The sequence below is a fragment of the Schistocerca serialis genome, chromosome 4 (genome assembly GCF_023864345.2).
Source record: "Schistocerca serialis cubense isolate TAMUIC-IGC-003099 chromosome 4, iqSchSeri2.2, whole genome shotgun sequence".
NCBI classification, from domain to species: Eukaryota; Metazoa; Arthropoda; class Insecta; order Orthoptera; family Acrididae; genus Schistocerca; species Schistocerca serialis.
In genome coordinates, this window is record NC_064641.1 from 220983988 (window position 1) to 220998830 (window position 14843).

At 44.1% G+C, this 14843-nt stretch overlaps 1 protein-coding gene across 1 annotated transcript in view; it reads right to left on the reverse strand.

Moving 5' to 3' along the window:
* The window catches only part of LOC126473594 (NADPH--cytochrome P450 reductase), a 204628-nt gene that overhangs the window by 83404 nt on the left and 106381 nt on the right, over positions 1-14843 (reverse strand). The window contains exons 2-3 of the mRNA XM_050100741.1: positions 11184-11369; positions 2317-2506 (exon numbers count right to left, since the gene is read on the reverse strand). Of these exons, the coding sequence (XP_049956698.1) occupies positions 2317-2506; positions 11184-11368 (375 nt within the window). The 5' untranslated portion in view covers position 11369. The remainder of the gene's footprint in view (positions 1-2316; positions 2507-11183; positions 11370-14843) is intronic.

Below are 14843 nucleotides of genomic sequence, written 5' to 3' on the forward strand. Positions count from 1 at the left end.
GAACAAAAAGAACCCTTGAAAATGTTTGTAGTGACGCTTTGAATACCAGTGAAAATGATTCTTATTTCTTGGACACAGTGATAAAATGTGAGAAAACCACAAAGTTAGCACCAGTCCGCGCACTTGAAAAGCCCAGCCTCACAGAGAGCGAAGAAAGCGCGAATGAGCACATCAAGATACAAAGCGATTATGATTTTTTTTTCGGTATTCATGGAACGGTATATTTTCACTGGGTTCCTGAATGTCGAACTATTAATGACATAACTACCTTGACGTTCCTGCTCACTCCGTGAGGAAATAAGAACAAATTGGCCGGGTACGAGTAGCACCTGCCCACTAAGGATTCCGTACAAACTTAATTATGTACGTAGACAATTCGAGAAATTTTACCATTTTTGCCTTTTATCAAGATTGATACTGGCGAGATACTGGTCCAACGTATTCCAAGATTTTCGAGAATATTTTAATGTCGATAATATAAATGTGATGAAGTTATGCATGAGACAAGTGACCATCATTACAATAATCAGGAGTTCTCCATTCAGGCTGACTGGGTCGCAATGATAAAAGTCAAACATCAGGCAAGCATGGTTTGTTTCACATACAACTTGAAACGCCGTATCTTCATACAGTAATTGCTCCTGGATATCTGATGACGGATTAATTCCGAGACGCGTCATATGAGCAATAAAGTCATTCCTTGCCTGATGTTTGACTTAATATGGCAACCCAGTCAATGTGAACGTAGAACTACTCATTGTTTCAATTTCAAGTTTGACGTTGGATAACTAATGATAAAAGAAATACTTTTTCGTGTAATGTAATTACAAATTAACAATTTTCTGCCATTACTTGTACTGCGACACTTCTTTCTTACCAAATTTCATGATTCTAGGTCAATGAGATATACTGTATAGCCTTTGATGAGTGAGTTTAGGAGTATTAAACTATGTGACATAAAAGGCCGAGGCTTTTGGTTGCATTGACTTAGCAGCTAAGGGTCTATAGATCGTAGTATGTTACAAATTTCAACTTGACACATCTATCTGTTCCTGAGAAAAAAGGGGTCTTAACAGACGGACTAACAATGAGTCAGATAAGAAATGACAAAATTTCGTGTCGTACAGCTATAAATTTACAGTTTCTGGATTTTTTCCTTTTGTTGTATTGTGAAATATTCCTTCTTGCCAGATTTGACGATTCTTGGCCAATGAGAAGTACATTATAGGTTTTGATGAATAACTTTGCGAGTATTAAAATATGTGACAAATGGCCGTATTTTTTATTGCACTTACTTAGAAGTTTACATTTATAACGTAGTCAAAGGACCGTTTACCTCAGTATGCGACACAAATTTGAATTTAACACATCTAACGGTTCCTGAGAAGAGTTTTTAACAATCGGACGGACAGACACAGACAAGAAAGCGATCCCTTACGGGTTCCGTTTTTACCGATTGAGGTACGGAACGACAACGCACCCGCTCTTACCGCATTATCTGTTAAGATTTCTCGCGAAGTGAAACATCTCCGTGACACACCATCCACCTTATTCGCCTGAAGTAGCACCCTGTGACTTACATAGTCCCCAAGGTCAAATCTGCATTAAAGGAAAGAGATTTTAGTCCATTGAAGCGGTACGCGTCATCAAGAAGCTCACACAGAATGACTTCCAGCACTGCTTCCATCAATCCAAAATTCACGTAGGGGAGTATACTGAGGGTGATAATAATTAAATGTTTTTTTTAAGAAAATGTTTTACAGCGACGGTCCCGTTATTTTATAGCCACACTTCGTCTATGGTGTCCTCCTTCAAAAGGAGGAGCTTCTCTAATAGTCACTGCTATCTAGGTGACCAATAATTACAGGTCAAAGGCGGGACCTAAATTACTCCTGCACAGAGGGAATAAAGTTCAGTAATTTCCGTACGACTCTCGTCTCGAAGCCGCGCGGGGTAGCCGTTAGCGTAAGCTAGTTTAAGTTAGATTAAGTAGTGTGTAAGCCTAGGGACCTATGACCTCAGCAGTCTAGTCCCATAGAACTTACCACAAATTTCCAATTTCTCGTCACGAGATGGGGCTGGAGGGAGGGGGGAGGAGGGGTTGCGGCAGGGGAGGGGGGAGGAGGGGTTGCGGCAGGGGAGGGGGGAGGAGGGGTTGCGGCAGGGGAGGGGGGAGGAGGGGTTGCGGCAGGGGAGGGGGGAGGAGGGGTTGCGGCAGGGGAGGGGGGAACAACACAGAAAATATGGAGGCAGGTTTTTTAATTTTAAATTATAGCTTAATTCTCTAATAAGAAAGATATCGTGCCAGCCACTGACCATGTCGCATTCCTCGGGGTCCGCCACCATGCCCTTGAGGCGGTAGCGCGCTCCCTCCTTGGCGAGCCGGCCGGCGAACTCCTCTGCAGTGCCCGTCTGGCTGCCATAGAACACCACCAGGCTGCGACCCGACGTCTTCAGCTTCTGGATGAACGACTGGTCGGACGCGGGCGCCGTCATTGCCGTTGGTCTGCAACCACCGAGGCGAGTCACCTCTCCTTCCTACCGCTCACAGAACATATTGTCAAAATACATGGACGGAAAAAAGTCCCAACACAAAAAAAAAAAGAGTACAGTAAGGAAATTTCGAATACATTTGTCTAGGTAACATAATTGACAACACTGCAAGCTCACAGGATAATGTAAGCACGAGATAAACCATTGCAAATGTGAAATGATGGTACATTAATAAGCTGTGTAATCGCCAGGATGTTGAATGAAAAACAGACGCGGGTGTCAGTTTGTGGGATGTGGAGTTCCATGCCTGTTGCGCTTGGTCTGTCAATACTGGGACGATCAATGCTGTTTGTGGATGACACTAAAGTTTCCGTCCGATGATGTCCCATATGTGACTGATTGGAGACAGTTCAGGTGATGGAGCAGGCCAATGAAACGTGTCGACACACTGTAGAGCACGTTGAGTTACAACAGCCCTATGTGAGCGAGCGTTGTTGTGTTGGAAACCACCTCCTGGAATTCTGATCACAAATGACAGCACAACAGGTCGAATCACCAGATCGACGTACAGATTTGCAATCAGGTTGCGTGGGATAACCACAAGAGAGTGCTCCTGTTGTCATACCAAACAGCACACCAGGTGTAAGTCCAGTGTCTCTTGCATGCAGACAGGTTGGTCGTAGGCCCTGAAGTGACCTCCTCCTAACCATCACTGGCACCGAGGCAGAACCAGCTTCCATAAGAAATCACAACAAACCTCCACCGTACCCTCCAATGAGCTCTTCCAGACTATTTTGGAGGGTTTACAGGACCAACCAAAACCGGTATTGGAAACTCAATGTACGTAATCCGGTTTTTGTAGCCCATGTAAACGTCAGTGCTGTGTACGGCTCTCTTGCCTCCTCTGGTTCCACATACGCCTCACTATTGAAGCAGAATGCCCTGTGCGAGCTGCGGTGTTAAGGAACGACAGACCGCCTCCCTGACACCAACCATTCTGCCACGTTCGAATGCATTCACATGCCGATATTCCACCCTGTGATGGCGAGGATCGGCTGAGCTTGCATAACACTGACCTCTCTGGTCACAGAAAGAGGACCCTGTTGAACCTACATGCACGACACCTCTCTGCCATTTAAATCACTTCTTCCGTTGTTCTACACGTCGTCTTATCGTGGCGTGTTGCTATCATTACTCCTGAGCGTTTCACTTTTTACAAATAGTAGTGTAGCTTATTTTTGGTATTCAACGAAGGTTATTTGAGCTCTCTTTTATTCGATATGTCACACTTCTATTTGAAAAATATCCAGTGTACAAATATGAAGTCTTCAATGGTACGTTACCCGAAAGAGATTCTGATAACAAGCGAAGTGATCTTTGGTTGTCAGTAACATTGTTCAAATGGTTCAAATGGCTCTCAGCACTATGGGACTTAACATCTGAGGTCATCAGTCCCCTAGAACTTAGAACTACTTAAACCTAACTAACCTAAGGACATCACACACATCCATGCCCGAGGCAGGATTCGAACCTGCGGCCGTAGCGGTCGCGCGGTGCCAGAATGAAGTGCCTAAAATCGCTTTGCCACACGGCCGGCAGTAGCATTGTCATTGCCATTGAAAAATAAGTGAAAGTCAGGTGTTGATCACGCTGTTGATCGGTATGAAAATAAATGGCTGGTCACAGAAATAGACACACAGAGTGTGTCGCTTTTCGAAGATACGATTTTATAAAGATTAAGTTGAGAAGTGTAAAGATATTCTGGCGATGTTGTTGCTGAATTGCGTGCTCGCGTGTAATTTACCACGAGTTTGAGAAAGAGAAATATTTAGCATGATTTTTGTCTTTATCGGTTCGGGCCAATTAGTTTGTGGATTGTTGAGACGTGATTGAACAAAGTTATCTACTTATACAGCTAGGACTCAAGAGTTATAGATTTACCACTTCCTTAGCATTTCATTAACTAATTTGATGGTAAAATTATATTTTGTATAAAAAGTGATTTTTCTGACGATGGTTGCGATTTTTAAGGAATGAGATTCACAATACATTTTTGATGATAGACTTTTCAGTCATTGAGTAAGTTCCTCCTGTCATCTCCTCACGGAAGTTTTATTTTCTAGTCACGTGTTGCCGCACTGCTCTTGGTGGAACACAGTTCCTCACACTTGGTGTATGATGTGGTTAGCATAGTCGCTTTTCCTTGCATTGCACTTCGACAACGTTACTTTCTTTAGCTGGTTTGCTGCTGCGTTTAATATTCATCACTTTCGAGCAGTATCGAGCTTTCGTTACCACAAAATTTGTTAGCGCCGATTTAATACCAGTGACGCATTGCATTTCAAAATGATCTTCAGGGTCGGTTCAGTAAAGACCAGTTCAGCCCACTTTTCTTATGCAGATAATCTTACTCTTACAGTGCAGTATTACATTGGCGCGTACATCATTTGGTTTACGGGATTTTAACCAATCAGTTTGCGCACATAAATTTACAGGGCATTATCACGGGAGAATTTTGGATAGTTCTTTCAAATTTTTACTCTGCTGGGCTTTGTGTGTTGGAATTGCAAGACACGCACTGTGATGTCACGCCCTGTAGCACTTGACTGCACTGCACAGTGCAGCATTTCACAGCACAGTTTCTTTAATATACAGATTTAGATTTTTATTTATTTTTAGTAGAAGTTAACTGTAACACAATTATACTGTTTCTGATTGATTTGGCACCTCTTTATCAGATAGCGTTTACACAAGTACACCACTTGCATTGTTCAGGCACACACTGGAACACAGACATACGGAAGTACAGAATACCAAACGTGTTTACACACACCACAACTACAGTACAGTAATGAAACAGAACCGTTGTTGTTGTCTTCAGTCCAAAGACTGTTTACTTCTCCAGTACTGTTGATCCCTTGATGTCTCAGACTGTGTCCTATCAACCCCTTCTTTTAGTCAGATCCTCCCAGAAATTTCTTTTCTCTCCACTTCTATTTAGTACCTTACCATTAGTTACATGATCTATAGATCTAATTTTTTTATTTTTTTATTTTTTTATTTATTTATTTTTTATTTATTTTTTTATTTAACCTGGCAAGATTAGGGCCATCAGGCCCTCTCTTACATCTAGCCAGGCATTCTACTTATTTTACATGCATATGTTTTAGTACGCATGTTAAACTACATCTAGTACAAAAAGTGAAAAAACAATTAAAAAGGCACACCTGGAAAAATATATTCCTAGATCATAAGTACTGTTATAATTAGACATTACTGAAGAGACAGATTTTAGATAGGAGTGCCAGCAGCAGGGAGTATGAGGGGGACTGATGGTGAAGGGAGGAGAAGAATAGAGACATGATGAAACATAATTAAGGAAATATAAAGGAAAAGAAGATTGCGTGGCTAATAGAGATACATGAAGAGGAAGGCATCTCAGGAGCAAGATAGGAGACGCTAGCTTTGCTATTTGCCAGAGGAGAGGATTGGCCATGTATATTAATTTTGTGGAGAACGTTATGAGGATGATAGTAGGAAATGCTTCAACTTCTTCTTAAAAGCAGCAGGGGATTGAATTTTGCGCAAGGTAAGGGCAGTTTGTTCCAGAGACGGACCAAGGTACAGGGGTGCTTGCGCGACGAGGAGTCGGTGAAGTAGACATAGAGTGTTGTAGTCACGCAATTTGTCCGGCCGCAGCCACCCTAGCTGGGAGCATGAAGCACTAACATGATCATATCGGCGAATGTTGTAAGTGTAATGCACACAGGCATTCATGGTTAGTTCTAGCCGTCTTTTTTTTTTCACTACTCATGCCTTGTTGAATTACATCACAATAGTGGAGGTTCGGTAGAACGAGTGCTTGCACGAGCTGGCGTTTGAAGTCCTGTGGAAATATGTTCCGAAACTTTTTGAGAGCATAGAGACAAGCAGACGTCTTCCGGCACACTGCGACTGTATTCTCCGCCCAGTTGAGATGCTCATCCAAAGTTACACCCAAGTTCTTCACTGTTTTCTGATATGGTATTGGAGTACCGTCGAGCAGAATAGGAGGCAGCCGATCGCGGAAATCTGAACTTGTTAATTTCTGATGGGCTATTAAGATTACTTGTCTTTTTTGCATTTAGTTTAAGCCCCAGGTTTTTCGCCCATGTCACTACTGAAGACAGATCATCATTCATCTGAGCGATAGCAGTGTTTATATCTTCAGGTCTGACGCTTAGGTAGAGCTGGAGGTCGTCGGCATAGAAATGATATTTACAGGAGAACAGAACCGACGAAATAGCGTTGACATATAAAGAAAACAAAAGTGGTCCTAAGACTGATCCTTGTGGCACTCCCGAGGAAACGTTTCCAGGAAGATTTTCATTTACGCAGGCAACACATTGCTGTCTGTCTTAAGTAGCTTTCAAACCATCTCATTGCACTATCTGAGAAATTAAGCTGTTGCATTTTTCTGAGCAATATATCAAAGTTAACAGTGTCAAAAGCTTTACTGAAGTCCAGTAGCGTCAATATTGTTGCCTTTCGGTTGTGGATGGCATATTTCAGGTCATCAGTTACTTTAATTAGAGCAGTGTTTGTGCTGTGATGTTTACGGAAACCAGATTGAAATTTGTCATATAGGCTGAATTCATGCAGGTGTTCAGTGATTTGATCATGAACAATATATTCAAGTGCTTTGGAAACAGCAGGCAGTATGCTAATTGGTCGGTAACCACTATGCAGTTGCGGGTTTTCGATTTTTGGGATGGGTCAAATTATGCTTCTTTTCCATGCAGTGGGGTATATTCCGTTCACGAGGGAAAAATTAAATATGTCAGTTAAGACTGGTACTAAGATATCGGCAACATTCTTAATGATGGTTATACTGATACTGTCATTGCCTATTGCATCAGAAGATACTCTCATTATTGCTTTTCTTGCCGTATTTATTGTTACATGTTTTAGATGGAAGGTATCGTTAATTACCGTCCACAAGAATCCCCAAACAGGATAACTATCAGCCGTGTGGGTATTCAGAGATGCAAGGAAGAATTCATTTAATTCGTTAGCTGAGACATGGAAAGTAGTTTCCGATTTTGCCTTTCCGACCCCCCAAGCTACGGAGATTCTTCCATAGAGTCATGGGCGTCAGATCGCTGCATACAAGGGAGCGAGCGTGCCTGATTTTAGCATTGCGAATGCATTGTTTCACTCTGTTCCGTAGCTTTCTATATTCTTCGAAACGCTCGGGTTTCGGATCTACCTTGAAACGCCTGTGGGCAGCATCCCTATTATTCATCATTTGACGTAACTCAGCGGTGAGCCATGGAGCAGATGATTTTCTTATACGGATTGTGCGTACAGGTGCATGTTTGTCATAGAGGGCAGTGAGTTTATCACTAAGTTCATTAATTTTGCCGTCGATTGTAGGTTCTCTGGTTATTTGATGCCATGAGATTTCTGAGCAATCGGCTGTTACAGCGTCAAGGTCAATACGTTTCATGTTCCTATAGGTTATGTAACGCGATTTGGTCCTTGGGGGATGCACATAGTAGGCCAGGAATATTACATCATGTGCTGAGAGGCCAGGGGCCGATGTTCGACCAACATCTCTTACTTTGTCAGTCTGTTTCGTTGCGATCACGTCTATAAGAGTATGACCGTGCGCCGTATGGTGTGTAGGTTTTAATGGAAGACTGTTCATGCTATTGCAACTAAACAATCTTCTTAGGTTTATTGCGGAGGGAGTGTCTCTTAGCAGGTCTATGTTCAAGTCACCCATTACGATGACATGTTCGTATTGACACTGAAGTGAATGTAATTCAGACTGAAAGGAACTCATTGAGCTTATTTTTGGCGGCTTGTACACGACGCCAGTCAAGAACTTACGACTTTGTATATTTATTTCAATGAACATGAATTCAGCCTCTTTTTCATCAGCAGGGTTTGACGTACACAAGACTTTTGCTTTCAGATCTGTTCGTATATACGCACCGACCCCGCCACCTCGCTTTTTTGATCTGTCTGCCCTAAGAAATGTGTACCCTGGGAGATGAATAGATGCAGAGGATATGTGTGGTTTTAATGGCAACACATTTCAAAAGTTTCTATTGTCTTGTCTAAACTGTTTATTGTCGATGTTTCACTTCCATATATGCCTAAACTCCACATAAACATTCAGAAAAGAATTTCTAACACTTAAATCTATATTCGATGTTAAGAAATTTCTCTTCTTCAGAAACGCACAGTTACAACTGTTTTATTTCTATAAGTATATATAGCTATATCCTTAGTGATAATTTCACTATTTGTAAACTAAAATGTACTTTATGTCCCATCGTCTATTACACAAATTAATGGCGGTAAAATACTGTTATAATTTACCAGAATTTGTATCTTTATGCTGAGACTATTAATGCATTACTTTTATGCAGGGGCGTTCGAGACGGTGTCTGCCACTCCGAAGTGCTCACACTACGAATGAAATATAAACGATCAAAATAAAAATAAAGGTGGTTGTCGAACTGATGTTTCCAGAGAAAACACAGGCCAAGACAATTTCTCACCCTGCAGCAAATCACGTGTGTGAAACCTACCTAACTGGTATTATGTTGGAGAGTATTTTCTTTTTATTAGCTTAAACTTGCTGACAAACCCGAAGTTATTAATGACTTAGCACCGTCACATTTCTGACAAGGATGGGGCAAGAAATAGAATGTAACGTTTTTGATAGAATAAAAATCCGATCCAGTTGCCAGTAACTTCTTTTTTATTGTGCGACCAGTTTCCAAGCCTAATGCTTCATCTCCAGGTGTCGCCAAATAATTAGGGGAAAAATAAACGTGTGGCAGCCGGCCCAGTCAGTTATAAGGGGTCACGCCCACGGCTAACAAACGCGTGGGAGCGTAGGATCTACAGCCCTTCTCGACAGCCAAAACAGTCCTTCAAACTCATTTCACATCCAAAGAGCACGTTTTCGGATATGGCTTCCTAATCAAAATTTTAACTACGAAGTTCCTCTACAACCTCAAGGAGCTAGTAACAGGAATTTTCAAACACACTATGCAGGGTGAATATTAATGAAACCGACAAACTGCAGGGACAGAGTCCTGACTTGAAATGCAAGAGAAAAGGTCCTGTCAACACGTGTCCGGAATTGGATGGTGTGCGTGCAAAGACAACATATCGTCCTGCAACACAGTACAGAGTTGCATCGCATCCATGTCACAGCAGGTATTCAAAGTGGTCTCCATGGAATGCAGTGCACGCGTTTACCCATCCATCATCGATTGCCGCACTCTTTGCAACGTTCCTGCCGCTCTCCGAATCGCGTTAGAGTGTGAACACGCTGTTGAAGGGTCTGCACACCGGCAACGGGTTCAGCACGCACAACGCTTTTTCAAATGCCCCCAGGGAAAAAAAAAAAAAAATCAAGGGGTTTAAGTACGGTGATCTAGCAAGCCACGCTACAGAGGCTCCACGTCCCATCCAACGTCCGGGGAAGATGTTGAGGTGCTGGCTAACTGTAATGCGGAAGTGGGGTGGTGCTCCGTCATTCAGAAATCACATAACCCGTCGTAATGCCAAAGGCACATTCTCCAGCAGCCGAGGCAGAGTTTTCCGCAGGAAGTCCAGGTACGTTCGTTCCTCCCTCGAGGCGTTGTGGAATAGTAAGCGGCTAAGTATGTAGTCGACAAGAACCCCTGCCTACACATTGACGCTGAACCGATGCTGATGAAACGCATCAACCATTCCCTGAGGAGCGTCTGAACCCCAACGGTGACGATTATGCAGATTTATGATTCCAGTTCTGGTAAAGGTTGCTTTCTGACTAAAGAGGACTGATGACTTAAATCCTATAATTGTGATGGTCTGGCGCAAAACCATTGACAAAATCCTTCCCGTAGAGGTAAATCCGCTGCAGATAATCCTTACGCTCATTGCATGTGATAGGGATACTAGCAGGTGTCATACAGGATACACATAATCGTACTTTGGCTTACACCACGTTGACGGGCCACTTGCCTGTAGCTTGTTCCGGGGGTTCGTCACATTAGCCTGTACAATCCAGTCTTCCAAATCTAGTGTACGCAAAGTCCTCCGCCTCCCTGCTCGTTCGTCTGTCTCAAAGAACCCATGATCACACAAACGCCAGAAAAGGGCTTGAAATGTGTGATGTGGTTGGGTCTGTGAGGGTACTTGTTTTGGTATAGCCGTGATGCTTCTCGACTGCTCCCATCTGCTTGGCCGTACACAAACACCACCTCGGCATGTTCCCAACAGGAATACTGGGCCATTCTGCTGCTTACAGTACGTTGCGCCAATCACACAGCCTACAACACACAAGGAATACACGACGCGAGGAACTGTCATTTGTCAGCGCCATCTACCGTGGCAACGATGCATTTCCAGACACATGTTCATAGGACCTTTTTCCTCCATTTCCAGCCAGGTATCCGATCGTGAAGTTTGACGGTTTTATTAATGTTCTGTTGTTTAAACTAAAAATGCACATAATTTTACAATCATTTAACGAAAATGTTCGCATTGCAGAATAAATAAAAACGAAAACCCACTGATGATGGCACAGTGGTGCCTAAACGTGTTTGGGTACTGAGATAAACGGTGTTTTGCATAACTGGCGGACGTCACATCTAAAAATTATTAGTGTTCGCTCTGTACACACTGCCGTGGCGTGTACTCACTGTATGGTGTAGGACTTTGTGGAGAAGGCGGCCAGCTGGGCCTCCTTCTTGGCCTTGCGGCTGCGCAGGTACCAGATGGCGAGCCCCAGCAGCGCGGCCAGCAGCAGGATGTCGACGGCGCCGAGCAGCGGCTCCTCCTCCACCGGCTGCGCACCCAACTCGTTGCCTCCAGCCTCCGCTTCCATCCTGCAACAGCCGCACACACGGACACGTCAATAACGATGGCGACCACGGGGCGGCACTGTATATTATACCGCTATATGCAATCAAAGTTGAATACAGAAATTTGTATCGAAAGTAATCTTTGCTTAGTACTACACTATTGGCCATTAAAATTAGTACACCAAGAAGAAATGCAGATGATAAACGAGTATTCACTGGACAAATATATTATACTGGAACTGACATGTGATTACATTTTCACGCAGTTTGGGTGCATAGATCCTGAGAAATCAGTACCCAGAACAACCACCTCTGGCCGTAATAAAGGCCTTGATACGCCTGGGCATTGAGTCAAACAGAGCTTGGATGGCGTGTACAGGTACAGTTGCTGCTTCAACACCATACCACAGTTTATCAAGAGTAGTGACTGGCGTATTGTGACGAGCCAGTTGCTCGGCCACTATTGACCAGACGTTTTCAACTGGTGAGAGAACTGGAGAATGTGCTGGCCAGGGCAGCAGTCGAACATTTCCCGTATCCTGAAAGGCCCGTACAGGACCTGCAACATGCGGTCGTGCAGTATCCTGCTGAAATGTAGGGTTTCGCAGGGATCGAATGAAGGGTAGAGCCACGCGCCTGAAATGTAACGTCCACTGTTCAAAGTGCCGTCAATGCGAACAAGAGGTGACCGAGACGTGTAACCAATGGCACCCCATACCATCACGCAGGGTGATATGCCGGTATGGCGATGACGAATACACGCTTCCAATGTGCGTTCACCGCGATGTCGCCAAACACGGATGCGACCATCATGATGCTGTAAACAGAACCTGGATTCATTCGAAAAAATGACGTTTTGCCATTCCTGCACCCATGTTCGTCGTTGAGTCACCATCGCAGGCGCTCCTGTCATGTAGCGTCGGGTAATCGCAGCCGTGGTCTCCGAGCTGATAGTCCACGCTACTGCAAACGTCGTCTAACTGTTCGTGCAGATGGTTGTTGCCTTGCAAACGTCCACATCTGTTGACTCAGGGATCGAGACGTGGCTGCAAGATCCGTTACAGCCATCCGGATAAGATGCCTATCATCTCGACTGCTAGTGATACGAGGCCGATGGGATCCAGCACGGCGTTCCGTATTACCCTTCTGAACCCACCGATTCCATATTCTGCTAACAGTCATTGGATCTCGACCAACGCGAGCAGCAGTGACGCGATACGATAAACCGCAATCGCGGTAGGCTACAATCCGACCTTTCTCAAAGTCGGAAACATGGTGGTACGCATTTCTCCTCCGTACACGAGGCATCACAACAACGTTTCACCAGGCAACGCCGGTCAACTGCTGTGTGTGTATGAGAAATCGGTTGGAAACTTCCCTCATGTCAGTATGTTGTAGGTGTCGCCACCGGCGCCAACCTTGTGTGAATGCTCTGAAAAGCTAATCATTTGCATATCACAGCATCATCTTCCTGTCGGTTAAATTTCGCGTCTGTAGCACGTCATCTTCGTGGTGTAGCAATTTTAATGGCCAGTAGTGCAAACGCAACCACAAGGTGTAACGTGGACAAACAGAAAAAAATAATTCCAGACTTTTCCTGGTTAAAAATACCGTTTAAAATATACCTTTTCCCGGGTCAAAATACACTATTGGAGTATTTTGCTGCCTACGTAGCAGAATTCCTTAACTCTGTTTACTCCACGATCCCCGATGCTAACTTTTAGTTTCTCGCTGTTGTCAATTCTGCTCCTTCTTATTACTTTCATCTTTCCATATTCTGTACCCTTTAGACTCTTCATTCCGTTCAACACATTCTGCAATTCTCCTTCACATTCACTGAGACAACAATGTTGTCAGCGAATCTTATCGTTGATATCCGTTCACTCTGAATTTTAATCCTACTCTTGAACCTTTCGTTTATTTCCGTCCATGTTTCTTCGACGTACGGATTGAACAGTAAGGGCGAAAGACTACATCCTTGTCTTATACCCTTTCTAGTCAGAGCACTTCGTTCTTAGCCTTCCAGTCTTATTGTTCCCTCTTGGTTAGGAAGTCTGTAATGTCTAAACAGGGACCTTTAGCCGCAGTGCTGCATGAGGAAGAGATATCAGAGGGTTTCGAAATTACATCTGGTCGAAGAGATTAATTTAGCTCCAAGCGGGCGGATAGATCAGCAGTATACGTCAAATGATGTCTCATCATAAATCAAAAGCCTATGCAGACGACATTTTACTTGTCAGCCAGAACGAGAATGGGCTGAGAAATATGGCAAAAGGCGTCATGGTAGAAGCGACGAAACTGCGTTTACAGATCAATGAAAACTAGACTGAACAACTACTTGTATCACGCACAGAGCAAGATCAAGTCAGGTCACGCTGTCTTCACACAGACTGGCGTGTGTTACTCAATCCTGAGAAATACACTAGGTTCAACGCTATTACACACAAGACTAAACTCAAGACATCCTCCTCATCATTTGCCCAGTTGTTTTCTACGGCGTAGTAACATGGAAAGCGAGGCCCACAAGAAAAACAGACCGTGGCGCATACGTCACAGCACGTGACACTACAGATCTTACGAGTGCTAGCAGCCGTCTCCAGCGGGAGCAAGTAACTACTCCAGACGAGTTTAACAATGCGTTTACATGCATGCAAGCTCTCATTAGCACACGACAAATGGGTATCTTTTCACTGATATTTTGATTTCTCGTGGGCCCTGCACGGAACGGAGTGTTCGCGAGGTATGGTGGACAAGGCGACTGCTGTGACGTCAAATGCTCGTTGCGGGGTGGGGTGGGGCGGGGTGGGGGGTCTTAATTCTCACTGCCTCCGATGGACAGCTAGTAAGGAAGAGAGCAAACGTGTTGTCTTCTTTGTATTACAACCAGGCAGCTGAGAGGACGACGAGTGGCGTGACGGGAAGTCAGAGGATCATAAATGCATTGAGAAACAAGAGACTCCAGAACATTAGCGTGAGGCGAGAACATGCGAGAACGCAATGCCTGGAGATTTGGCGGGACAGCTATAAAAACCGCTCCTCCTTGACAGTGCGGGAATACGTGCGGGAGAATGGTACAACAAATTGGGCATTTTAAGACTGAAAGAAGTGGCCCTAAATCCACACAGGTTCAGGCACCTTGTTGTAACAGCGGATGATCTTTCTGACCGATGATAGCTTCAAAAAATGGTTCAAATGGCTCCGAGCACTATGGGACTTAACTTCCGAGGTCATCAGTCCCCTAGAACTTAGAACTACTTAAACCTAACTAACCTAAGGACGTCACACACATCCATGCCCGAGGCAGGATTCGAACCTGCGATCGTAGCGGTCGCACGGTTCAAGACTGTAGCGCCTAGAACCGCTCGGCCACTCTAGCCGGCTGATAGGTTCACGATAATTAAGGTCCCGGTATTTATTTAGCTTTTGACCTCCAAATACTTCGTTACAAAACAGTACACACACATTTCCACCGACGTATGAGTGTGGCTCGTAATGTCG